At 39.0% G+C, this 27,463-nt stretch overlaps 1 protein-coding gene across 4 annotated transcripts in view; it reads right to left on the bottom strand.

The window, feature by feature from the left end:
- Window positions 1-409: 409 nt before the first annotated feature.
- FRMD6 (FERM domain containing 6) overlaps window positions 410-27,463 on the bottom strand; it is a 231,859-nt gene continuing 204,805 nt past the window's right edge. For all 4 annotated transcript variants that reach the window (XM_077909283.1, XM_077909282.1, XM_077909285.1 and 1 more), the window contains 10 exons: window positions 26,789-26,865; window positions 24,834-25,020; window positions 21,271-21,426; window positions 18,857-18,922; window positions 17,911-17,979; window positions 14,802-14,976; window positions 11,062-11,397; window positions 9,426-9,557; window positions 5,485-5,576; window positions 410-3,390 (listed from right to left, as the gene is read on the bottom strand). In XM_077909283.1, the coding sequence (XP_077765409.1) occupies window positions 3,106-3,390; window positions 5,485-5,576; window positions 9,426-9,557; window positions 11,062-11,397; window positions 14,802-14,976; window positions 17,911-17,979; window positions 18,857-18,922; window positions 21,271-21,426; window positions 24,834-25,020; window positions 26,789-26,865 (1,575 nt within the window). In that variant the 3' untranslated portion in view covers window positions 410-3,105. The remainder of the gene's footprint in view (window positions 3,391-5,484; window positions 5,577-9,425; window positions 9,558-11,061; window positions 11,398-14,801; window positions 14,977-17,910; window positions 17,980-18,856; window positions 18,923-21,270; window positions 21,427-24,833; window positions 25,021-26,788; window positions 26,866-27,463) is intronic.

Genomic DNA, 27,463 nt, shown 5'->3' with positions numbered 1-27,463 from the left:
GTTATTTTAACTTAAAAAGTGAAAAATATTCTATTTTCTTGCATCCTTTCAGCCCCTCAGCTTGGGCCTGCATGGTGCCTGGCTGCCACAGCCTCTTGGAGCCTCAGTTCCTTCATCTCTAACTTGAGAATCAGAATAGTACCTGCCTTTGCAAGTATGAGGATTGAAGGAGTTAATAGAGGAAGTCCTAACCCACGTGGGAAGGGGACAGCACTCGGCAGGGCTCAGCCACAGTCCTCTTGAGCCATCACAGCAGCCGAGGGGGTGGTCCAGCTCAGAGCTCTCCCACGCAGGACCTTAGCTTGCCCCTCCAGGTGCTATACTATGTGAAGGAAGAACACAAAGAAAACATTCACTCTTTAATGCCTCTTGCTTAACTGAGAACTCTAATAAAAAAAGAAAAAGGCACTTTAAAGACAAATAAAAAGTAACTTTATTGACTGCTAATCTTACCATGAAATGCCTATAAGAAATCATTACAAAATAACAGTTTTCTTTTACACACTTTTGGTATCATCCTGATATGATGATCCTTTCACAGAAAGGATTATTTACAGTTTATGTAGATATAAAGCTCATTGTTGCAAATACAAATGTAGACGTATAGAGGCAATATATACCAAACTGGTATACCGACTAGCAACGATATTAACAAATGCAGAATAAATTACAGCTTCATATGTTTCTTTTCCTTTTTTATTGTTTAAAACAATTTCCAAATACAAAAATGTAGATAACCAAAATGATTTTCATATACATATATATAATTCTGCTGCAAACAGAGGATCAAAAAGCAAAATGTTCCTTAGCATGTTTCATTTTTGAAAACCCACAAGACTATCCATAAATCCAATTATTAAGAGGGTGTGCAAAACCACCAACAATGCTGGTAAAACCCTGAAGACCTGAATCTGGCTGAAGTACAGAGAAAATAAAGCACTATATACTTAATTAAATTAAATATGCTTTTGTCTTGATGTTTGCCAGAAACGCTAAGAGCTAAAGAAATGCACTGCATTATGGTCTGGGCTCTTTAGAGTTAAACTTCCCAGGATTTGTCTCTGAAGCATCTATATGAAATGTTGATTATTTAACGACTTACTTATAAGTGAAGCAGTCATTAGATGATCCTTCTACCTTTTCATACATAAGACTGAGAGATACTTTTGTACATTCTGACATCTGAAACTTTGGTTCTCTTAAAACTTTTGATAAAAGCAAAATAATTTCATGACTACAGAACTCTATGTAACTTTTGTTCCTTTCTAAGTGTGGGGTTAAGCTGATCTGACCAGGCTTGTAGTGTACACACTGCCCTGCTACATCTGCACACGGGCGTGCCGGGGCAGCCCAGGTGGGGCTGTTCTCCATGTGTTTAGAATACTGATTCCCACCCACGGGAACACTGCTTGTTCTGTTGTACCTTAAATCTATTTCTTTGTTACCTGAAAACTTAATTTTGTATAAAAATATGACTGTTTCTTTAGAAAATAATATATAGTTTCTTTTTAAGAAAACCTGGCAGATAGAAAAAATGGTATATCAAAATATGGTAAACAAATGTTGTAAAATATGAAATCATTACAAACATCTCATAGAAAGACATTGTGCTGAAGTTCTCTCCTGAAGTGCGAACAGCATCGTTACTGTACAGCTAAAGGTTAATAAATTCACTCTCCTGACTTGGTTTCATATATATACTATCAGCAATGGCAGTAACTGTCTTAAAAATGGCCCCCTCTCAAACACTAACTTTTTTTGTATACTTTAACTTCAAAATTGACAAAAAGATACCCTCTGGAGCAGTGGTATTAAACCCTGTTGCATATTAGCTCCATCTGGAGAGTTTTAAAGGAAAAGGCAACTCCACCTGGACCTCACTGCAACAGACTGATTTTATTGGTCTGAAGTGGGATCCAGACATTGTTATGATTTTTAAAGCTCCCCAAATAATTCTATTGTGCAACCAGGGTTGAGAATCATGGCAAAAGACATATGAGAAAACAGTCATTCTTAACTCTACATATATTAACTGATTGTCTGTAGGTATCATTCATTCAGTGACACATCGTCCATAGTAAACAAGACAGACCACGTACACAAAATAGTCATGGAGCCAAGATGAAGAGTTAGTAAGCTTTAAACACATATAAACACACGCAGTCTCGGGTATTTATATATGTATAACATATACGTACGGTTAGGGTATTTTGGTTAAGCAGAAGCCAGCCTTACCATAATTTGTTCTTGATTAAAAACAAAGCAAAACACCAAGCACAAACATTTTCTAAGACCTTTCCATAGCTTTAACAAACTGGTTTTGTAAACTCCACAAAATGCATGATGACATGAACACAACTGATCAGTTACTTGAATGAGAAGCTCAGATGAGTCCCAAAGCTTTCAGGAAGGGCGGGAAGAGGACATGGCACTGACCAGGCATGAATGAGTCACAAGGCATCATAGCACGCAGAACCTTCTGGTTATTGCTTCATTCGCATCTTCTTGACCCTGGGCTGCGCTTCTGTTATGTACGTATCTTTGGCTTGCTAGAACTACAGGATTTTGACCACTTCATTAGTGTTCACTTTGGGACAGCCCCAGTGAGGCAGCAATGGCTATGTACTAGGCAATGGTCTCTCCATTAAAAGGAGAGACTCTCTTTTCTTCTCCTCCCTCAAGCCACATGCATGAGGGAGTGACCACAAAAAATTTACAAGCAAACAAATAAACCTAACAACATCTTTCACATGATAAAAAAAATGTGATGTCGTGTAATCAAACTAAAAAAACAAAACAAGGAACAGACACACCACAATTCAAAGTCCTGAAGGCTTGGTAACTAGTAAAGCACATTTCCTTCCAAAGGATCATGAACTTCCGGGCACTTGTCTTGCTGTCCATTCTCTGTAGTTCTTTTATCTCTGTGTAATACTTAAAGTGCAGTTGTCCCAAGGCTTCTATTTCCATTGCCAATATCATCAAGAAAGAGCTATGTTTTGGGGTGAAGAAAATATGGCACAATAATTAAGGAAAGAACCCATGGCTTTTCAGCCTCCAGCAAACAGCAGCTGGCCTGTACAGCTAGCTGCACGCAGATGTACTTTATACAACAAACTCTGGAACTTCATCATGTGTGAGATCCAGAGAAAAGTACTTGCTGGTTCTTTTGACTGGAAAAGCATCTTGGATGTTGACACACTGCTGAGCCAAGCAGCTGTTGCAGTAGAGGCCTTCTTCATCCAGTTCGTGGCCACACCCAAAGGTGTAACTCTGAGCAGTGTCTTGACATAGACCTGCAATGCGCAAGAAGTCTTTCTGGTAAAGTCTGATGTCATCAAGGCTCAAGCTATGTCGATCGGTGGAGGTCTTTGGTTTCCGACATATAGTCTGCAAAATAAGGAAAGGTTAAAACAACTTTAAGAGTATAGACTAAACTGAAAGGTTAGCAATATTTGCCCTTGTAAAGAGAGAAGCTGCAAAATCATAAAAGGTTATGGAATCCTTATATGTTGGAAACTAATTTCCAATTGGAGGTTTCTGGGCCCCTGAGGCCCTGTGGGGAATATGTCAACACAACCACCATCACCACCACCATGAGCAACACTGGCTAGCATTTACTGACCCCCTATCATGTGTAAGGCCCTAATGGTTCAATCTTCCTGTCAGGTCTAAGATGCCAGTGGCATTATTTTCCCCATTTTACAGATGAGTAATCTAAGGCAAAGGAGGTAAATGCAACAGGAACCCAACTGTCTCTAGCATTTCAGAAGTCAAGAAATTGTCTTAAAATAGGGCTGGATAGGTTAAGATGGGGTCTAATTTTTTTTTTTTCATTAGAATATGACATTCAGCATGGCAATACTCTCATGCTGAGGTCCGTTATTATTTTAATAAGATGTGGGGAAGTGAACCATTCAAGAAACACAATTTGAAGAATTTTTTTTTTTTTTTAAAGCTAGAGCTCTTGGATAAAATACTAATACAGGGATCCCTAGGTGGCGCAGCGGTTTAGCGCCTGCCTTTGGCCCAGGGCGCGATCCTGGAGACCCGGGATTGAATCCCACGTCAGGCTCCCGGTGCATGGAACCTGCTTCTCCCTCTGCCTATGTCTCTGCCTCTCTCTCTCTCTCTGTGTGACCATCATAAATAAATGAAAAAAAAAATTAAAATACTAATACAAAGTACAGAAAAGGCTGGGAGGTGAGAGGCAGGTCCCAAACACTGTAAGCAGTATTCTCCCAAATACTTCATACAGTAGGCAGCAGACTTGTAGAACTCATTACCCCAAGAAGTGGTATTAGCTGAAAATATAAATAGGTTAAAAAATGGTTCAGATAATTACATGAATGAAAGATACTTCATGGGTTATTTAAGGGAACTCAACTCTGGCTGCCAAACACCATAAAAGCCAACCTTGTCAGAATAAGTTATTGCTTTCTGCTTAAAGGCAGAAGTGCTTTCTGCTCCTACTGCTTAAAGTAGGAGGAGAGAATGGGGTCTGAGCCCAAAAACATTTTATTAGGAAATACCACATCTGAGCACTCTCTGAAGATGCTGATCCCCTGTACTCATGCAGGCTTCCCAGGTGCCATTGGGATCTCCCATGCAGAATGCATTAGGGCCGCATCACAAATCCACACAGCAGGCCCACAAATGTGCTTCCCATCTTGGAGGTGCAGAACCCAGTCCTTAGCTGCGCCCCACAAACATTTATATACAGTAAGATCTAACACTGGGTGTCAGAACTAGAGGGCAAACCTAGGCAGTGTGACCCTGAAGCTCGTAATCATCATGCTACACATAGTGCTTTAGAAATTATTCATTGAAGTATTCAAAAAAATATTTAATAAGATATCATGTGCACATTAATACTACTTAAATGAGACAGGAAAAAAGGGAGGAGAGAGGCACACACAGAAGGCCAAAAAACAAAAAAGACAGAGATGCTCCAAGAAAGAGAGGCAAAAGAGGAGAGAGAAGGTGAATGCTCAGGAAACAGAGGTGAATATCAGTTATAGAATAAACCCAGATGCTGCAACTATGAGTTTCACAGTATTTTACATTTTCGTATTTTAATAGTCTAGCCAGTGATCACAAGTTACCAAACAGTCTCAATCAGCATACTTTGAAAGTATGTTTCATTTCTACCATAACAAACCTGACAAAAAAATTATCCTCCCAGTTGTTAAGGTCAACACACACACACACACAGTTAACCTGAAGTCTGAAGTCTAGACACTTCCCTACTATAAAAAAGTATGAAACAAAGTACATAATTTATCTAAAAAAAAAAAATCAACTTAAAGATGCATGGAACTAGCAAATAAAGTGGATATATATTCAGAACAAAACTAGAATGTAACTAGTGAGAAGCACTGCCTTAGGGTTTTTAATTTTTGCTCATTTATATAAATGTAAGTTCCTATTTAAAGTTTTCTATAACTTCAGTATCCAGTTTAAAATTTCCAATTCCTTCTGTACCTGTGGAAGAGAGTCAGTACTCTGGCCGCGAAGCTTGACAACTGTTTCTGAGGAGCTGGAGGTGGAAGAACCGATTTCTTTCACAATCAACCCTAAAGTAAAACATGGAAAAAAAAAAACAAACCAACAATGAAGACTTCTTATTATTCATACTTCTTGCCACATGTCTGACATATACTACCACCACGATTGAAAGGTCAAATATTAACCATTACTGAAAAATCTGCTATTCTTCCATAGAAGACAACCAGAATGGAATATATACTGTCTCTTGTCTTACAGTAAATAGGGACAACAGGGATAAATGTGGGGTTAGAGTACAGGAAGGAGCTTAGGACCTGAATTTTCTAAAGTAAATGACAACTTCTAATTAATCTATTTATGAAGGTAGTAACAAAAAGACTGTAGGTGTAAAGCGGTTTATCTCCTAAGGTTCCTCCCACTCCACAGAGCATGAAGTCTGAACTTAACCCCTGCTGAAATGTGACGTGGCCTTCTAGGCTTGGTTCCCCTTAGATGTGCAGTCATTTAGTGTGAGGCTTTGACCTCCAGAGTCATGCGGATCTGGGATGGCACTGGCTCCGGACAAATAATTAGCTGTGGATGCTGGTCAGGGACTTAGGCTCCCTGTGTCTCAGTCTCCTCCTATATAGTGGGGCTAACAGCAGCATCTATCCAAGAGTTTAATGATGACTGAAGAGCAAATGCACGGAAAGGGCAAGTCAAGGTGCGAGGTCTGCAGATGGGACACACTCAGCTCCCAGGAGCTCCTCGGGCTGATGGGGACCCTGTGGCACTCGCCTCCTGCAGCAGATTCTACAGGGGAGAGGCCACAAATGGGAGGCCTCCCTAAACATTCAGTTCTGGATCTTCGAGACGAACAGGATCCCCTAATTACCTCAGCACTCAGGGGTAATCTGCTAATATTTTGGAAACAGAAATCCAGGGCTGAAACTTCCCTTTGTGGCTTGGCAAGTGAGTAAAGCACCAGAAAAAAATGTTTCAAAAGATAAAACTGCTAACAAGAACTGGAGATGGGAAGTGAATATGATTACTGACGTTTTTCTCGTGCATAGATGAAGCAACTCAGTCAAACCCCGGATCCTTAAGGCCAAATGGCTTCTTAAGGATCTTCTTCTTAGGGAAAGTATGTTTTCACCTTATTAAAAAAAAGAACCTTGAGTAATGTGATTTTTATTTAGCTACTGCTAATAACCTCAGAAATGGTCTTTTGTGTTCTATCCCTTAACTCTTTATTTACTTTTAAATATTTTATTTATTTATTCATGAGAGACACAGATAGAGAGGCAGAAACATAGGCAGAGAAAGAAGCAAGCTCCCTGCAGGAAGCCCGATGTGGCAACTTGATCCGGGGACTCCGGGATCATGCCCTGAGCTGAAGGCAGATGCTCAACCACTGAGCCACTCAGGTGTCCCTATCCCTTAACTCTTTAGAAATGAGTCAATAAGTCAGTGACTAGTATATGCCTTGCATGTTAAGTGTTTGATAATTAGTTCAGTTGAAACATGAAAGGAAGACATTCTCAGTTTACATGTACACAGTTTAAAAACTCTCAGGTGGATATACTCATGTTTTGGGGGTGTACAGATTGCTTTAGTGGGGGGAGGTCTTTCTCTAGAATATCCTTATTTTTTAAAAAGCTTTAAACTTTTAACAAATCATCAGAGAAAGATGTGGACTAGTGTACTTGGTTGGCAATTGGGACAGGTCCTTCTGGATTTCCTGATAAATGTGCTCTTGGCCACTATGCCTGTAAAGAATCTGCTCCCAAACCCAGACTTTGCATTAGCTAGATCTGCATCAAGTCAGGTGGTTGGAATACTAAACCAACATCTATCAAACTTCCATCACTACTCAATCTCAGCTCCATATTTTATTTATTTTATTATTTTTATTTATTTTATTATTTTATTTTATTTTTCAAAGATTTTAATTATTTATTAATAAGAGACAGAGAGAGAGATAGAGAGGGAGAGACATAGGCAGAGGGAGAAGCAGGCTCCATTCAAGGAGCCCGACGTGGGACTCGATCCCTGGACCCCAGGATCATGCCCTGGGCCGAAGGCAGATACTCAACTGCTGAGCTACCCAGGGATCCCTCAGCTCCATATTTTAAAACAATGTTTAATGCTCAAATTGTAGAGAATTTGAAAAAGTAGGATGATGCAAGAAAGAAAACAAGACCATCGATAACCATTGATAACCCCATCATCTAGAGAAAAGGCTGTTAATACTTTTATCTATTTTTTTGTATACATATACATTTTTGAGATCATCCTATTATACAATTGGTGCTGTTTTTCTTGCCTTTCTCCTATTATTATATATTCTTTGAAGACCCTATTACTTAATGGTTGTACAATATCTCACCGTTTGAATAGAATATACAACCTCTCGTTGTTAACTGTTTAGGTCCTTTTTCCTTTTTTTTGCTATTATAAATAACATATCAAGAAACATTTTTGTATATAAACCTTTTTCGGCAGCTACTCTATTTATATTTTATTTCTATTTAAAATTACAAAATCTTAGAAAACTTAAATGTAGGAATATATAAAAATAAAAAGCACAAGTCGGCTTTCCTTTACATCTCCTTTTTCCCACAGACACTTTGGTGTGTACTGTTTAGACAGTTTTATTTCCACAAAAATACATATGTACGCAGTGAAAGCAAATATCTACCCATCTATAATGTGCATATAATTGGTTTATATTTAATATATATTAAAATGTATTTATAAGGAAAAACGTCTAAGGAAAAATATAGAGCAAATGGGCAAAAAAAAAAAAAAAAGAGCAGAGTTTGGTATGAGAATGTTAAGCATGATCAGAGCAACCTGCCAGATGAATCTGTGTTGAGTAAGCAGAGTGATTCTCTGTAACCACTGGCAGGTCTATTCCTGGCAGAGCATCTGGAAGCCATGGTTCTGCTAGGTTAGCACATGAAATTCTGCAATAAAGAGAGTCTCATGCTCTTACAGATTAAATGCCCGGATGAGAGGACCAGGAGTGTTGGCCCTGTTCATCTCTGATTTCTAGCACCTGTTGCATGGGTGAGGCTCACTATCAGGGACTGTGGATCTTGACAGAGTGATCGCAGGTCATCCTGGTTGTAAATACACTCTTTCATGTTAAAGCTCAACATGGCTGAATAATAAGCACCCGCACCATGTCAACAGCAGTGCGACAGCACTGATTCCTAAGATATGTTTTTACATCAAATGGAGACCAATCCATAAAATGTGACAAAAGCCATTAGGAGTGACTGAAGCTTAAAAACAAAATCCATAGTGTTGGGGTTTTTTAGGATAATATCTTTTATTTGGTAGAAATAGATACTATATACTCTGTACTAGGGTTACAGTGAATGCATGTTTTCTAGTAGAGCTAATTGGATATGGAATTTAGTAAGTGTCTTTTGATGTCAAACTTTTTTGACACGTTTTCCTCCCGGCTCCTATACCGAGTATGATCTAGTGAGGGAAAACAATACAAAACAAACCTGGAGACCAGACTTCTGTTTTTAGCCACATAATATTTGTCCCCCTAATCTACAGGATTTCTCATCTGAAAAAAGGTCTTTGAGGCTCCTTCTAGATGTATTATATGACTCTCTAGTTATCGCTTAAAACAGCAAAACAAATGAACAACAACCAAGAGAAAACTGTATTTTACCACTTTGTCCAGACCTTGGGGTAGAAGAGGCTAATTCCCAATCCTAGGTGCTTCTTCCCCTTCCTTTCCCTTTCTTCCTCAGAATATACCAGTCCTGCAGTTTGGGGCACTGCCTTGGCAAGGTTCTGATTCCAATCCTGTATGACCTAGAGCCCCACCCCATTCCTTCTATTTTCTGAGGCACCTGCTTCTCAGGCTGGGGCAATCTATTACTTAAGGAGAAGAACTTCCCATAAGAGCTCACCAGAGTGTCCATTCAGCTTCCGTGACATGAGCATGTCCTCGGTGATATAGATGCACATGTCTGGGCTGACTTCCAGAGACTCTTCATTCATCTGCTCCAGGTCCCTGGGATCATCGACCAACATCTCTATTTCTGGCACAGAAGAAGGAAAAGACATTTGGGGATATGAAGGGAAAGGGACACCAGAATTCATAGCCATACTTTGAGGGAGGCTATGTAATTATCCCTATTTTAAAACAAACTTGCTAATGAGAATCTATATAATAGGAAACTCTTAGGACAATTCCCCACTAGATGTATTTGTTCTCATTTTTCACAGGATTGTTGTGTTTGTTACATGTCTTCTAATGCCACAATCTGATTGTCGATTATTCTTTACTCTTTAAGAAAAAAGAAAAGAGAAAAGAGAAAGGGGTGCCTGGGTGGCTCAGTTGGTTAACTGTCTGACTCTTGATTTTCGTTCAGGTCACGATCTTAGGGTTGCGAGACAGAGCCCTGCATCAGGCTCCTCGCTCAACGCAGTGTCTGCTTCTCCCTCTCTCTGCTCCACCCTGTGTGCTCACGCACATTCTTGCTCTTTAAAGTAATAAATAGAATCTTAAAAAAAAAAAAGAAGAAGAAAAGAGCTATACCACCTTGCTGAGATGACGAAGGGTAAACTGAGACTGATGGGCTGTTTGCCTAGGGCCAGAGCACAATGGGTATTTCATGAAGCTCCCCATTTCTCTTAGCTGCCTACCTGCAAGGCATTTAAGTGACTTCATTTGAGATCCACATAAATTCTATAGTAACCAAACAAATGTGCTGCAGTTTTCCTTAATGAAGTATCTTTTCCCCAAACATGAATGCTATAGCACTTGAGGCAGAAAAATAGTAAAAAGGTTATACACATATGCTCAGCTTGATGATACAGGCTAGAGGTCTGATTTTATCTCAACACAGAGTTAAGCAGCTAGCTACTAACTTTCTATTATATTCCCAGAGTTCCGGGTGCAGAGGAGGAGTTTAAGAAATACTAAAATAAGCAATGGTCTGAGCTCAAATATTTTTTCCTGCAAAAAGTTTAAGACATTTCTGTCACTAGCTCTACATCTACTCAGTTGTCCTAACCAACATCTATTTACTATTTTTATTTTTTTAAAGATTTTATCTATCCATTCATGAGAGACACAGAGAGGCCGAGACAGGCAGGAAAAGTAAGCTCCCTGAGGGGAGCCTGATGAGGGACTCAATCCCAGGACCCTGAGATCACGCCCTGAGCCAAAGGCAGGTGCTCAACCACTGAGCCACCCAGGTGCCCCATCAATGCCTATCTAATCTGGGAATCAGAAACGCAGATGTGAGCACTGCAGGACTGACCGCTGCTCCATTTCACATAAACCGCTAGGACTCAGAATCCACCAACACCCAATCCCAGGGTGGCAAAGGATCATGACTAGAAGAAAGCTTTGTTCACCACACAAGCACCAAATCATGGGAGAGGATACAAGACCCCTCCTCATCTCCATTATTGCTTCTTAGTTATGCTCCACACATCAATTCTCCAGAAGTGACACTTGAAAAAAATACTAGGCAAGACGAAGGAGGGGAGACAGAAACAGCAGCTTGCTGGGAAAGCCCACAGTGAGCAGGTTACCATCGTCCTGCGAGTCCTCTTCCAGCCGGTCCTTGCCGCTGCTCTCCACGCCAGAAGTGTGGGAGCTGCCGTGGCTGGTCATGGAGCTGCAGCTTTTCAGCTTGCGGTGGATGGCGCTGCCAGAGTAGCTGTCCTCGGGCCCCGTGTCCCGGGGCTTGGTGTCCGCCTCGATGCCCGAGGTGTGGGAACTGCTGTGGCTGGCGGTGGAGTGACGGGACAGGCGCTTGTGCTTCACGCTGCCCGCGCTGCTCCCGCTGGCCCGAGACCGCTTTTCCAGCTGGTCTACGTCAAGGTCCAGGCTGTCGCTGATGTAAGACTCCCGATACTGCTTCTTCTCTGCATGGTGAGGACACAGCACGTCATATATTCAACCCAGACAGAAGAAAGGGCTGGTTAGCTTTAGTGAGTCACTGGGCTAAGAACTAGGGCGCTTTCACACCCAGAATCCAGGGACTGGAGAGTGATGATTCTGACAGGAGCTCAACTTAAGACTGCAAATGCATAAAAACCAATACAACAGATTTGAGGTTGTATTTAAACTATTCAGAGAGTCTTAAAGCTTCAAAACTATAGAAAAGTACTCTTCCATGTAGAATCACCAGACCACCTCTTGTCTGCAAATTGCTATTGGCCAACAGTGACATAGGTTCAGTATGTGAGAATAAATATTTAGAAGTCTTTAGAGCACTTGGACATTGCCATGACAGCCACTACTGTGATTTTGTATTATGCAGAAGGATCAGTCCACAATGGATGAGAAATCTTAAAAATCTGGTCCTTCCCCACAAATAATTTCAGAAGTACTGCTACAGAAGACTGTTTAATAAATATAATTATACTAACTGCCAGTGATTTTATTTATTCAGTTTGGCCCATTACTAGCTTAGTTATGACTGCTAAATATAATTTAAAATAAAACTATTCTTCTGCAAATTTCTTTCAGAGAGTTCTAAAATTTAGCTTTTCATTAATGAAAAATTAATGAAGGCCCCTTTTCTCCATTTGGGGTGAACTAGTGAGGCTTTATCATCTATTTAGAAAACATAGTAGTCATTGCTGGGTTGATGATTTATACTTATGTGGCCTCTGAACTATAAAACTATTCTTTAATAGGTCAGGGCCATTCTTTAACACAAGGACATACTAGAAAGTCCCTTTCATCAAATGCTTAACTAAACACTACATTAAAGCACCAAATTCCAACTGAGTTGCAGGTATACAATAATACTTCTGTGTTTCAGGTCAGAATTTTAAAACAGAGGAGTAGTTTAGATTCTTTATATTCTTAATACTGATGAGAAATAACACATTAGAACAATGTTAAAGATGGAGAATGCATTTGGGGAATGTTAAATAGATATTATTTCAGAAATTGCTAATTTGTAGACTAATTGGGTTCTCAGGGGCCTATTGATGGATTTAATTGCCTTGTTTCTTGGTTAAGTGAAAACACTTGCACTCCTGATGTCTAAATCCAACTCTGAAGTATAATCACCATAGGCTCCCTAGAGAGGGAAGGAGTATCAGCAGAAAGAGAAGATGCACTTTCAAGGAAGCAAAACGCAGAAATGCTTGCAGAAGGTTTTGTGTACATTGTTGTGCTCCAGCCATTCACATCAATTCTAAGGAATCTGACTACAACACAACAGCCAAGTATGCACAGCCATGCAGAAAACAGACTGGGGCTAGATACCAGAGCCTAACACAACACAGCTGAGACAAATCTCACGTGCATCATCTACAACCCATCTTTTAGAGCTAGACTGCGTTTTAAAGATTCTTATTTTCTGAAGGCAACAGGGGATGAGATGAAGATGGAGAGCTAAAGCAGTCTGCAAAATTCTCATACAATTTCTATTCACTGTTGCTTTAAAATAATAGCCATGTGGCATTTGCAAGGTGGAAAGCAGAAAGAAAATAGTTTTCTAAAAAATTCTTTAGAGGCTGGAGTTCTAAAACAATTGGGAATTATGGCTCTAGTAACTTAAAAGTTTTTCTACCTCTTTACAAACAGCCCTTTTACTCCCAACACCTCCCAGCAGGTTCAGAGTCAGTCACAGTTACTCTATACTCATTAGTATATTAGAAGGCAAGCACTGCCAACCTATTCTTTACCTCATAGGAACTTAGGGTAAATCTACTTCCTGTCAATGTGTCAGAGCAGCTTTGGTGTTCTATGCGGCTGGCCAGAGTTCCCTTCTTACAGCTGTATCACTTAGATCCAGTACAAACGTTTAAGAAGTGTCACACCACTCAGTTACAAACTGAAGGAAATATTTACATAATTCTGAAATTTATTCTAAGACCTGCAAAATGCAGCCTCTTGTCTCCCTAGTAATCAAGGGTGTCAACAGCACAGATCGTCACTATGTTGGTGTTCTTTGTATTCTCTCTGTGGTAAAAGCCCAGAGACCACAAAGCTTTTCAGATGTAATTTTGAAACAGAATGCAGTGTAGCCTCTTGACATATGATCTAAGAATAAGCTCCAACTGTTGAATAAAACTGGGTTATAAAACCTTTTTTCATGACAAAAGCATTTTTTAAACTTCTCTTTTAATGCTATGGAAGAATTCTTATGATCATTTTCTACCACAACGTACTAAAAGAGTCGTTCAGATAAGGTGACTTTAAATTAAATTAAAAAAAAATACAGTCTCTTTTTGTGTGGGTTTTTTGTTTGTTTTGGTAAACCAACACCAGAAAAAGAGCTTTCTTGTAAAAATGATGAGGCTCTTAAGTGTGGATGAGATAACTGGAGTCAGGCTAAGGCGGGCCCAGAGAAACTTAGTTCAGGCTTTCTTTAGATCTAGAAGAATCTCTAAGTAGAAGAAACTAGGTATGTTTTCTTTAGAAGAAAAAGAGAGATGTCTCTTTTCTCAGTTCTATCAACATTTATCCAACTAAGAAATCTAATTAACACCTTTATCATTCCTTCATTGCCTTCCTCATGTAAGCCCCCAAATGCGCTTGGTACTATGTATGGTAAAAGATAAAACTCTGCCTTGTAAGAACTGAAAATTCTTTGTAATTTTACCTTAGAACCTATATGGGAGGTTCATGAGTTCTTTCAGGCTCTAAAGGGCTCCCCTCATCATCTAAATAAGAATTTATTAAAATGCTAATGGGAAAGCTTGTGAAATAAATAAACTTTTCAAGGCTCTATAAGCTGGCTATTTAGGAACATGGCCAATTTGGCAAATGATGGGCTCTACACCTAAGTTACCTATTTTTACAAGTCTCCTTGGCGCTTCTGTCCCATCTTCATTCCTCCTAACATTCATGTCAGCATTGGAGAGATGTATTTATTACACTGATGAGTCATCATGGGGAAGAACTGGCAGTGTGGCAGCAGAGGAAGCCAATACACCTGGCAGTTACACCAATTTTCTCCAAAAACAGAAGTAGTTTGGTGACAGACAGTGGAAATGATTCATATTTTTTCTTTTTTTTTAAGATTTTATTTATTTATTCATGAGAGAGAGAGAGAGAGAGAGAGAGAGGCAGGCAAAGACATAGGCAGAGGGAGGAGCAAGCTCCACCCAGGGAGCCTGACGTGGGACTCAATCCTGGGTCTCCAGGATCATGCCCTGGACTGAAGGCATGCTAAACCGCTAAGCCACAGGGGCTGCCCCTTGGATCCTATTCTTTGGGGTTCTAGAGCCCCCCTGATGGCAGCTCTAGGGTAAGGGGCCACAGATGGCAAAGGCACCATTTTCTTCTTCACTCAAGACCCCCATACCTTCATTTTCCTCCAGCTTCCGGATGTGGCGCAACACAGGCTGCAGATTCATGTAGAGACGATGGCTATTGCTCAGGAGTTGCAGGAGGTGTCGGGAGCGCATGGGGCACCCTGTGTAGTAGATGAGCTTCCTGGCTGAGGGCAAGCCATCTGGCAAAATCTCAAATTTCTTACCCTGTGGAGTGAAAGCATAAATCGGATTTGGGAAAAGAAGTCTCTAATTTGCCAAGGTCCCTTTCATTTTCTTTCTAATAAAGAAAACTACAGATTCAGAAATAAATGTAGAAAGCTCCATTAAAAATCCACTGAGAGTTAAATTATTGTTTTCCCATTCAAAAATTTCACAGGACAAAGTTTACCAAAAATTCAGAGAAGTATCTAGCAAGGGTCTTCTGGTAAACACTGACTGAGAAGGACTGTTGGGGAATATCTTTGATTTCTCTGGCTAGTTGGGCCACTTATGCAATGGAGAAGAGAAGGGCCCACCATGAAAACATCTTCCAAAGCAATTCCAACACCCTAATTCAGCAAACAAGAGGAAAAATTCTAGAAGCATAATGCATTCAAATATTTGTTGAGCCAAACATTGTACTTGTCACTGAGAATATGACAGTACATAGGACAGACTAGATCCTTACCTTCATAGAAATATATTATGTGTAAGTAAACACATAAAATAACTATAGTTTGTGACAAACTCTGATGAGGAAATAAGGAGTTATGATAGCAGGATAGCACTTCAAATTCCTGTTTATAGGGTTAAGAAAAAAAAATGGAAAAACTTCTTTAGCTGGATAAAAAAGAGAGGCTGGGGGGCACCTGGCTGACTCAGTCTGTAGAGTATGCAACTCTTGATCTCAAGATTGTGAGTTCAAGCCCCATGATGGGCATACAGCACAAGAAAGAAAAAAGAAAGAAAAGAAAAGAAGAGAAGAGAAGAGAAGAGAAGAGAAGAGAAGAGAAGAGAAGAGAAGAGAAAGAAGAGAAGAGAAGAGAAGAGAAGAGAAGAGAAAAGGAAAGGAAAGGAGGAAGGAAGGAAGGAAGAAAGCAAGCAAGCAAGCAAGCTGGAAGCTAGAGGGACAGTTCAAGGGATGAGACAGAGAAAGGAAGAGATAGTATTTTAAGTTTCTCCATCATAAAGATATAAGGAATCTCATTCATTAAGCCTGAGGCCATTAACATAAAGTTCATTAACATACGTTGATGGTCAGAGTTTGGCAAAGTTTATGATAGTCATGGATATTATAAATTCCTTCACCTCTTCATTACTGAATGGGGCAGCAGGACTGCAAAAGGAATATTCCAGACGAAACGAACTAGGGGTGGTGGAAGGGGAGGAGGGCGGGGGGTGGGGGTGAATGGGTGATGGGCACTGAGGGGGGCACTTGACGGGATGAGCACTGGGTGTTATTCTGTATGTTGGTAAATTGAACACCAATAAAAAATAAATTTATTAAAAAAAAAAAAAAGGAATATTCCAGACATAACAATTCTCAGCCAGAGGGGAGAAGTAAAGCAAAGAGGGAGGCATTTTCTAACTACACAAAGTCAATAAAAAACAATATGGCTTTGTGTATTTCAGTGGGGGGTGGAGTTTTCACCCCTGGACTTTTCATTTTAAAGGAAGCACCAGTGGATCCCAATGTTAGGGTGGTAATAACTGCCACTTAATGAGCACCAGGCAGGTATTAACTCATTTAATCCTCACAAGAAGCCTATAGGGAAGAACCAATTATCCTCAGTTGGGAACAAAGAAACTAAGGCACACAGGTTAAGTAACTTGCTTAAGGTCATACGACTTGGGCAGGACTGGGCTGGATCAGAGAAGAATCATCTGGGAAATTCACCAAAATAGATACCTGGTCCCCAATCCACACACTGGATCAAAAATCTCTTATGGGAGAAGGATGAGGCCCAGAAATCTTTATCTTAAACAAACTCCTCAGATGAGGCTGATGCATAACTAGATTCAGGAACCACTGAGTCCAGGACCCTTAAAACATTCAATTCCATAAATGTGCTTTATTACTACTCAGTTTGGGGCATGACAGGGATAACTAGGGTAATGATTCGCTCATTTTCATATAGCTCAGATCCTTTCACAAAGGGCCTGTGAGGAGGAGGCAGGTCAGGCCCAATTCGATGTATGAGTAAAGTGAAATCAGATTGAACTGTGCCCAAGTAATTAAAATAATGTAAAGTCAGGAACAGGTCTTTTGACTTCACAGAGTAATGTGGAGTCAGTACCCAAATGCTATTTGGCAATACAGCCCTTTATTTATATAGGCCATCTTCCTTATGGGAGAGAAGCACATGTGTACAAATCCTTATCTTCCTCCTTTCTTTGTGCATTTTTTCCAACAGTTTCTGAAGAAAAAATATGGATTTTAATGACCACTAGATATACATATTATTAACTGTAATTCTTTGAACCCTACCAAAAACCAGATATAGCTGGCAAAATAGAGAAACAGCTGGGAAAAATCATGAATTCGCTCCTATAACAACAACAAAAAAAGGATACTATTCTCAATATTCTAAAAATAACAGTATTTTTCCTGTTAAGAACTGTAGATCCTTCTTTGTAATGATGAGTTTCAAAGAGTTAGATATTAATAGAAACATCTTGTTATATCACTCTTTATTCTTTGCTCAAAGAAGTAACTTTCAAAAGAACTGGCCAACTCCTATGCTATAAGTAATTTATCTTGTGGTTATGGCTTTCTGTTTTCTGCTCCCTTTGCTATAGGCTTTTGAAAATAATTCTGTTTGATAAACTCATCTTGTACTTTCCCCATTATATTTCTTCTGCAACTAGAGTAACTTAGGATAGCACACTGGGGACGAGACTCACAAATTAAAATTAGTAATTTCTTTTGCCTTAAGATTCCTTAATTTTAGATTCACTACTGATGAGTGGCAGGGATTAAAGCATATACAGAAAGAATATAAGAAAGCTAGTGGTATTCTTCCTCAACTTTTTAAAAATACCAGTTTTTGTGCCTGGGACAATATCGTTTTTAAAAACAAAACAAAAGAGAGAAGAATAACAAAAATCCACAAAAACAAACAACTGCAATTTTTCTTTAATCAGTTATTTTAAACTTACCACAAACACCAACTTTCCAACATTTGTCCAGGGGAAATCATAAAGTAATTGTTTCTCTTCATCTAAATTCTGTGGAAAAAATAATGCATGCAGAGTTATGGAGGAAACCACCAGACACTCTACAATGGCTCTAACCTCTCTCCTAGAAAACTAAAATGTGGTAATTAATATCTGAAGGAGGTCCTCAACTCTCTTTGGAAATGTTCAGACGGTAATTAAAACATTAGTGATACAAAACTGTAGCTTTGGGTTCCTGCATTAACTGCATTAACGAGTAACTGCATTAAACTGGCCTTTCAAGGCAATCTTTTCCCTTTGAGCCTATCCCTAAATTTAAATAAAAAGTCCAAAAGACTCAGGCATTCAAGAGATGAGGTAAGGTACTCAGACTTTCATAACTGGGTATTTGCCTAAATCAAAGATAAGAGATCCTCATATTCTCCTTGGTCTCACAGAAAGAGGCATTCTCTTTCCCCTGTTCATGGCTGTTGTATAATATTATCCCACTTGCAAAAGCATGACAGTTAATACTTATTCAAGGGATGAGCTTTATCAGAAAATTGCAATGGAAATTAAAATGTCTGGTCTGGCACTGTGTTAAAATGTCATTTTTTTTCTTTATACAGTTCTAATGCTCCAGAGGATTAAATAGAGTATTTAAAATCAATAACCACAAAGAAAAATGTTTGGATATTAATGATCTATTAGTGATGAACCTGGTCCAATCTTTGGCTTATTATTTTCTTTTTAGAGAACTGACTACTGTCAGGGCTTGGACTGTATCACTTCATCTGTTCTACATCACCTGCATCTGTACTAGACAAATAAGAAGTAATGACCAATCCATGGCCAGAAATGAGCCAGTGAACCTATCAAAGACCATGCAGGCACACTGTCATGGAAGACACAGTAGACAGCATTTGACACTAACTTCTCATTCACTAACCTGAAAAATCTGTATTCCCCGCATGGTCAATCCAAGGGTCAGAGAAGCTTCAATTTCCCTTTTATCCTACAGAAACAAAATCATATAAAAAATATGATCTTCTTGTATAATGGACAATTAAGCACCAAAGAAGACAAACAGAAGGAGAAATCTCAGGATTATAAAGCTTTTAACTTAAAATAACTTTGCTCATCTTTCTGCATCCCTACTTTACTGTATGGTTTAAGAAAATCATGAGAACCTATTAAATCAATAATGGTATATTCTACTTTTTAAGCCACTTCGATTTCAAAGCATTAGTGTTTTCACTATATTGTATACACTTTCATATCTGACAATAGTCTAAATAGTTACATTATTGAAAGCTCTGGTAAACAAGACTATTTTTGCTGCTTATCTTTATTTATTTTTTTAGTTTTCTACCTTTCCTTAGATGTTAGAATGTTGAATCTAATCTCATAACTATATTTTGAGATGCACTAGATTTTACAGGTTTCATGTGTCAACTCTGAAGCCAAAATCAGAGGCAAGCCTAAATATTTAAGGCTCTCATTTCATGAGGATAGAAGGTTGTTAAGGCTTTGATTAAGTTTGTTTGGAAAGAAAATACTTATTTCTAAGAAGTTCAATTATTAAAAAAAATTAAAAAAAAAAGAAGTTCAATTATTACTTGCCAATACTATATACATTCTTTTAAAAAAATTTTTTAACATATAGTATATTATTAGTTTCAGAGGTAGAGTTCAGGGATTCATCAGTTGCATACAATATGATATACATTCTACTGGCTAAACCATAAACTATGCAAAAAATAAACTACAATAAGCATATGGAAAAAAATTCCTGAAATGTCCTCTGAATTTTAAGTGTACTCTGAAATTTGGCCACATATTTTACGTGCTTATCTATAATAATGGGATATAAGGTTATGAAGTTCAAAATAGAAGATAAATAAAATTACTAAGTAACTAAAATATTTTCATTATGAGATTCCTCAATACAAATAAGTGAGTATGGTTAGTGCCAGTTTTCCCATGAACACAGGAAGAAATGTGTTTAGAAAATGCATCCTTATATGGCATAGACAAGACATAGCCTATTTTCACTATTTGGATTTTTCCCAACTAGTATGTTTTTATATCAAGAAAGGTATATACAGTATAGGTTTAACAGGAGAAACCAATCTATCTGATTATCTGAACCAGCCAGGAAGATTATCTAGTAACACCTAAACTACAGTCCAGCTTCCAATGGTCCAATTATGCTAATCTTACCACAAAGGGTGTAGTAGTAATAAGAAGCATAGTAATAACAGTGATAATGGTAACAGCTTAACATCATGCTTAAGATGTGCTGGGCACTGTTTTTTTTTTTTTTTTAAGATTTTTTATTTATTTATTCATAGAGACACAGAGAGAGAGACAGAGAGAGAGAGAGAGAGGCAGAGACACAGGCAGAGGGAGAAGCAGGCTCCACGCAACAAGCCTGATGTGGGACTCGATCCAGGGTCTCCAGGATCACACCCCGGGCTGCAGGCGGCGCTAAACCGCTGCGCCACTGGGGCTGCCCTGGGCACTGTTTTAAACACTTTTTATCCATAAATTCCTTTAGTCAGGTAGACCTGAGTTGGATTCTAGCTCTGCCACTTGCTAGTTTCATGGTCTTTGGACTGTTTCCTCATCTGTAAAATGAACATCACAGTTTCTATCTTACAGAACTGTGAAAATCTAAAAAAGAAAATAAAGCATGCCCCACAGAAACAATACTTAATAAACATCAGCTGTTGTGGTGGTGGTTCTTATTAATAGATACAACGCAAGTATGGTCTCACTTTGAGGAACATTAAAAATTACTGATCAAATGAGTTGCAAATGTTACTCCCCAAGGCAGACATATAGATTTGGAAAAAAGAAAGATAATTATTTCATAATTACTGAAAAGCCAGGTTCACAATCTGAAGCCACCTGTTATCTCAGTATCAGAACCATTAAAGAAAGACTCCATTATGTTCCCAGGCTCAAGGAAAAGCACCATTAACTCCAACACTGACCTATGATAACAGTTCACATGAAACTTTTTTCTTTAAAAAGCCCTTTGATGGGGTGCCTGGGTGGCACAGCAGGCTAAACGCCCGACTCTTGGTCTCAGTTCAGGTTGTGATCTCACAGTCATGAGATCAAGCCCTGTGTCAGCCTGGAGTCTGCTTGGGATTCTCTCTCCTTCTCCTTCTGCCCCTCCCCACCCCCACATGTGTGTCCACGTGTGCACGTGTGCTCCCTATCTCTCAATAAATCTCTTTAAAAAATAAATAAAAAGCCCATTAAAAAGTGAAATGACAAATTTTAACAAAATCTTCTTCTAATGGAGAAGGTATTTTTTTCCTCAGAAGCTGCAAACACACTACAGTTTTGTACCTTATATAATCTGTAGTAATGCACAGCAACATCATCCAGTCGGACGGCCTCTTTGATGTATTTAAGATGTGCCTCGGAAGCGGTCAGTGCAAACTGATCCTTGTGCATGTTTGGAATGTGCTTCAGGATGTAGTCCTTCCCTCTCTTAGAAACAACCTGTTGGAATACAATAGATATGCAATGCAACATTTGTTGGAGGGATGGAAGTTCTACCCTCACATCCCCAAAATGATGAAAGGACAAGAACCTAAAATAGGCCATGTAAACTGGCTAATTTCCAGTAGGAAATTTCCCACTTTTATTCTGTTTTCACCATCTGTTATGTTACTAGGCTGAATCAGCTAATACTAGAAGCTACAAAGTCAATATAACTATAGTACAGTAGATCTGAGAAGAAAAATCACAAGAAATGAGAAAAATATGTTCTTTTGGCTTTAAACTCACTAAGAAAAAAAAAAACCCCATGCAAACTTGCAAAATTTTATACACATCACTGTTTATACTTGCAAAATGATCGGTACCATGCAATACATTGACTGTCAACACATATTCCAAGTTCTGGATTCTACTTAACTCTTCTAAAATTACAGCCACAAGAGTGGGAGGTTCTAAATGTTGATCCAAAGAAGGCAGGGGACTGGGAGGAATTCTCTGAAACACGTCTGGTTTTTGCATAAAAGGTTGATATGAACGCTCTATTTGAATACTTGTGAGAAAACAATTTCATTCAAACATTCATTGCAATTCACTGTGGCTCAGGTTTTCATCAGAGAGTAGCCTAAGCCTTTCAATGCCCAAAATATATAGTATCCAGCAGCTGCAGGCTAAGAGAAAGGTGCTGATTAGTTAAGTCTTAGCTGATTTCATGAGGATTATAAAATATGAAAAGAATTATGCAAAGAAAGCAAAAAGAGTAGTGTTTAACATCATCAGAAAAAAAATTAAAGGATTCTTAATTTTAAAATGTTTTTATAGATAATGATGTTTTGTTTCTTCCTATTGAATTAAACTTGATAAATTCCTGGCCATTTAAGAAGTTTTGCTAAGAACTCAAAATTACAGAGTTTCCTTCGAGACTCCTTTTACATGGAGGTAACCTAAGTTAGGAGTTATCCAACTTTTCTCGGATCAAAGAACACTCAGAAAATAGTATTTGTAAAGGCACTGAAGTAAGTGGCTTTGGTGATCCCAAAGATTGAAGACACTCATATCTCAGCACCCTGGAGGCTACGGCACCCTAACTGGTGAGCTCTGATTTAAAAGACCAAGATTCAGGGCACCTGGATGGCTCAGTCGGTTAGGCGTCTGCCTTCAGCTCAGGTCATGATTTCAGCATCCTAGGACGGAGGCCCACATTAGGCTCCCCATTAGTGGGGAGTGTGCCTCTACCCCTCTCCCCTGCTTGTGATCTCATGCTCTAATAAATAAAATCTTTTAAAAATAATTAAAAAAATAAATAAAATAAAATAAAATAAAATAAAATAAAATAAAATAATAAAATACCAAGATTCACTGAGTCCCTGATGGCAACTAGGGAAAGAAACACAGGCTGATTTGGGTTCCACAGACACTGAATATGTAAAAGCTTGACACCTTTTGTGGTTTCTTTTTAACAACAGAAGCACTGTCAGTCCACAAAACCTTATATTAAGCACCTCGACGTGAAATGCTGAAGAAACAGAAAAGGTGACATTTGTGCCTGTCCATTAGAATATACAACCAAGCAGTTTACTGGAGGCAAAAGATAAACAGATCATTTGAAAAGAAGACATAAAACACTGTGTCTAGGGTATTCCAGAGCCCAGAGGAAGGGCATTTGGGTACCTAATCGGTTCCTCCAGGCAGAGGATGAACAGGGGTTAGCCAGGTCAAACGGGGTGAGGGCTTTCTCCAGCTAGAGGGACTTTAGAAGGAGGAACACAAGTGTGAAACTCCACAGGACGTGCAGAGACATAGGAATTGCTGGATATTGTCAGAGCATAAAATTCAAGGCACAGGACATCCAGAGAGGAAGCTGGAAAGACTGGCAGAGATCAGATCCCAGAAAGTTCCTCGGTCATGCTTGAGAGACAGGCTTTCACTCTGAAGGTGATAGGGGAGCCACGGAAGGTTTAAATCAGAAGCAAAAGCAACTCAAGTGCAAGCTGTGAAGACTGAAGCACAGACAAGCCCCGCAGAGCAGTGCTGCTGAGTGCTGACAAGAGCTGGAACCTGGGAGACAGAACGACGATGGGTAGGGCACACAATAACAATAAACATTTAGGAAGTCAACCACAGCAAAAATTCAAGAGAATTTTATTTCCTAAGCTAGGTGATAGGTGATCAGTGCTTTATATTAGAGGATGTTCCAGATGACTGGATAGGGCAGGGAGAAAGAAGGGTGATGGGGGAAGAGTTCTGATGACTCTCAAGTTTCTGGGTGACTAAGTGGATGGCAGCGGCAGTAGCTGAGATTAGGGATGCAGAGGAAGGAATGCATAGAATTGAGGTGGGAAAAAGATGACCTTGATTTGGAGCATTCTGTGTTTGAGATACCTATGGGTAAAGAGCTATCTAATGGTCACAGGGAAGAGAAACAGATTTGGGAGTTGCCAGCACATAAGTGGTTGTTAAAAAGCATTCATTTGGATGAGATCTCCCAGGATGGGAGTGGTTAAGTGTCAGATGCGGCCAAAGAAAGAAGTGGGAAGTGTCCACTGGATCTGGCAATTTCAAGGTCACCAGTGACCTTAGGGATAGCACCACAAGTGAAGTGGTAAGGAAAGAAGGCAGAAGGAAGCTCCCTGAGGAGTTCACTTGGGAAATAAGGAAGGTAAAAAATCAAATATATGTTATTTTTTTCAAGAGGCTTTACTGAGAAGGCAAGGTGAGAATGGTAGTTCTTTTTTCCTTTCTTCCCTGAGGATGAGGTGGGGCAAGCCAAATACACTTTGTATGTTCTAACTGACGAAGTTAGTTTGAGCAGAGGCTAAGGATGTGAAGGGAGGCAAGTTACAGCAGAGACCTGGATGAGGACAAGTGGGCACCATACATGGGCAGGGTTGTGTGGAGAAAGGACACTTGAGACAGGCCATGCTGGAATAATCTAAATTTTCTTGCTGAAGAAATGGCATGCTTCCTCTCTTGGGAGTAGAGGAGATGGCCAGCAGAGCAAGGAGTTTATTTATATTTGTTTTCTCAACACAAGAAAAGTTGTAAATGATCTTATCTTTAAAAGATAATGTGTTTCTCCCTTCAAAGGGAAGAAAATGATGCTTGGATTAAGAGTAAAATAAGAAAATAAAGATAATACAAATGCCAAGAGAAGGCTGGCAACTTCCAAGTTCCATCATATTCAGGACAGACAGCAATCCTCTTCCCCATTAGCTGTAAGTGGCAGATCAACTATATCCAGAGATCATGTGTACCATGCTTTCAGGTGTTAAATTTACATTTGGGCATCATGGAGGGTTTTACTGGACACAAACATCTGGGTTCCCATTTCTGGAAGCAACAGGAATAGCAGCATAATGAACTAGAGATGTGCTAGAGAAAACACTTTAAGATTCGAAAACAGTGCCTACCCAAGCAGGGAAGTAAGCCTCTGGCTCAAAGTATTTTCCATAGTGCTTATTCCTTTTGAAGTTCCCAAGATCAGCCTGCAGGGCAAAGGCTGCCAGCAGGAAATAGGCTTCTTCTCGGAGTACACACTGCGAATGAAGAACTTGTTTTCTCAGGTGCCAGTAATAATAGTATCGTGCTGCTCTGTCACTAGGAAAATAAAAGAAAACAGACCTCACATTTGATGGAACAATCCAATGGCGTGTAAACAGAACCCAAATCCTGCTGTCCGTCTGGTGACAAGAGGTCTTCTGTTTCAGCTCCCTCTTTCTCCCTCCCCACGCCCAACTCCTTGAAAAAAAAGGGGGGAGGGCTTGTAGCTAATACCTGATTGCTGCCTCACCCAGGTCACCAACTCCAAGTCTGACTCCCCAAACAGCAAACATACCATTTCCTGAGGCCTATAACATTTGATTCATTCAGAGAATGGAAACAAGGTCTGAATCACTCCACTCCAATATAGTTAACATTTCACTGAACAAGGATTAGTATAGAAGCCTAAGCATTTGTTGTCTGCATTAAAATTATTTTGCTGCAATAATGCTTGCAAATCTGAGGGGACAATCCTGGCTCTAATGTTTTGCTGTTCTGTTTTGGTTTGGTTTTCAGCTAAGCTCATTACAAATACTCTAAGACCCTTTTAAAAATATTTCTGTTTATATGACCCCCCCCCAAATTAACTTATAGTGCTTTTTTCCCCTCAGAATGAATGAACTGAAAAAAAAAAACTTGCCTTAAATCTTTTTTTTTTTTTTAATTGAGTGGATGTTACTTTATGGGTGTGGTTTTATATGCACATGTTATGACAATCATGATACTCCTCACAAATGGAAATACTAATACTGCGCTCATTACAATCTGTTGAGGTCAGAAATAAATATAGTTCCCATTAAATACATTGAGTAAGAAGTGCTGACTGGGGAAAAACATGGTCAAGCTCCAAAAAATGTCACAGGCAAATGGGATGCCTTTGTGATCAAAGTAAAAATGCAAGGAAAAAAAAAGCGCGTGCTTGTGTGTGTGTGTGTGCGTGTATGCGTGTATGTATTTAATGAGTTTATTTGCCTTCCTATTATTTTAGGTCGAATGTTTACCTGAGATTCATAGCTCATTAGCAGATGACAATAAAAACCTGAGTTGATTTCAACTAAGATGGTGTTTAAGAATGAAAAGTTTAAAAATAAAGCATTTATGTAATTTTTTTCCCTCAGGACAGAGTACTTTTCAGAGCACTTCTTTTTATAATGCTGACCACACAGTGTTTGGACTAGTTCATCCCTGGGGAAAAGAAGTAGTAGAGGGATGAATTAAACATTGATTAGCCCCAGGGGGTTAATTAGTGGCTAAATAACATATTTTCCTTCTTTTCAGCACATTCCATACTTAGTAGGTAAACTGAGTAAATATTTCACATTAAGTTTAGAAAAACTAAAAAAAGTTTCTTAACCTTTTAAAAATTATTTACAGCTAATATTTTTTACTTTTAAATTTACATATGGCAATAATACAAATATTAAGAACGAACCTCACATATAACTCATTAGCCAAATGTATCTTTTTGACATGTGTTTCTCAGAGTTTAGAAGTAAATAAGTAAAACAGAGTTCACATTTCTAGTATTTTCTATCAGTCAACAAAACCACCTCTGAAAGTTTTCCAACACTGACTACTATACAAATGATAAACTGAGTTTCTGAAATGGTAAATTCTGAGTTTGTGTAAGTATCAGTATGAACAAATATTTATTGAGTGTTCTAGGAACTGAGGATATACGAGCATACAAAAAGAATTTTAAAAAAATCCTTGCTCTTTTGGAATGTATATCCTAGTGGGTGGAAACAAACATGAGTACTTTATTTAGTATGTTAGGAGGTGAGTGCTTTGGGTAAGTAAGGGTTTGGAGTCCTTGTCCTCCTACCTGATCAATCTGCCATTTTCCACATAGTACTGCACACGGAAGTGAATGATCATAGGAGGTCCAAATTGGTCAATACCCTAAACAATGACACATAAAAAGCAAGCTATTTTTAGTTACCACAAAAAGGGGTTTCAAAAGCAACAAAATTCTGTAATTTACAAGATAGTTTTTATATCTTGAAAGGTTTTATCTTCTAATGGGTGGTGGCTGGCAAAAGGCAGACAAATGTCCCTCTGGATACCAAGTTCATGAAAAACTGAGAAGTTATAAAACATCATCACGTATCTGATACTCATTCACTGTAATGCCAATGACAACATAAGGGAAGATAAAAATAAATACCAGTGGAAATTTCTAGTTGAGATCCAGCTCCTCTCTCAACTCTATCCCCCGTGGTGACCATTTGCTCCTCATTACAAATGTTCTCTTGTTCCTCTGACATTCCACATACCAAATTCTAATATGCTGTTTGTTTATTTTGACTTTAATGTGCCTTACTTTGTAGTTGGCTTTCAAGTAGCCTTCCCATTTATTCCAAGAATTCTTAAAATACAAATTGAATAGACACTAGGGATTTATTCCTGATTTACTAGGGTGATCCTGGAAACATCAGGTAGATTCCCTGTGAATGATCCCCCACGTAAATGGAATTGATGTTTACTAAATAAAGGCATC

Source organism: Canis aureus, chromosome 9 (genome assembly GCF_053574225.1).
Source record: "Canis aureus isolate CA01 chromosome 9, VMU_Caureus_v.1.0, whole genome shotgun sequence".
Classification (NCBI taxonomy): domain Eukaryota; kingdom Metazoa; phylum Chordata; class Mammalia; order Carnivora; family Canidae; genus Canis; species Canis aureus.
This window is presented reverse-complemented; position numbering and strand designations above follow the sequence as displayed.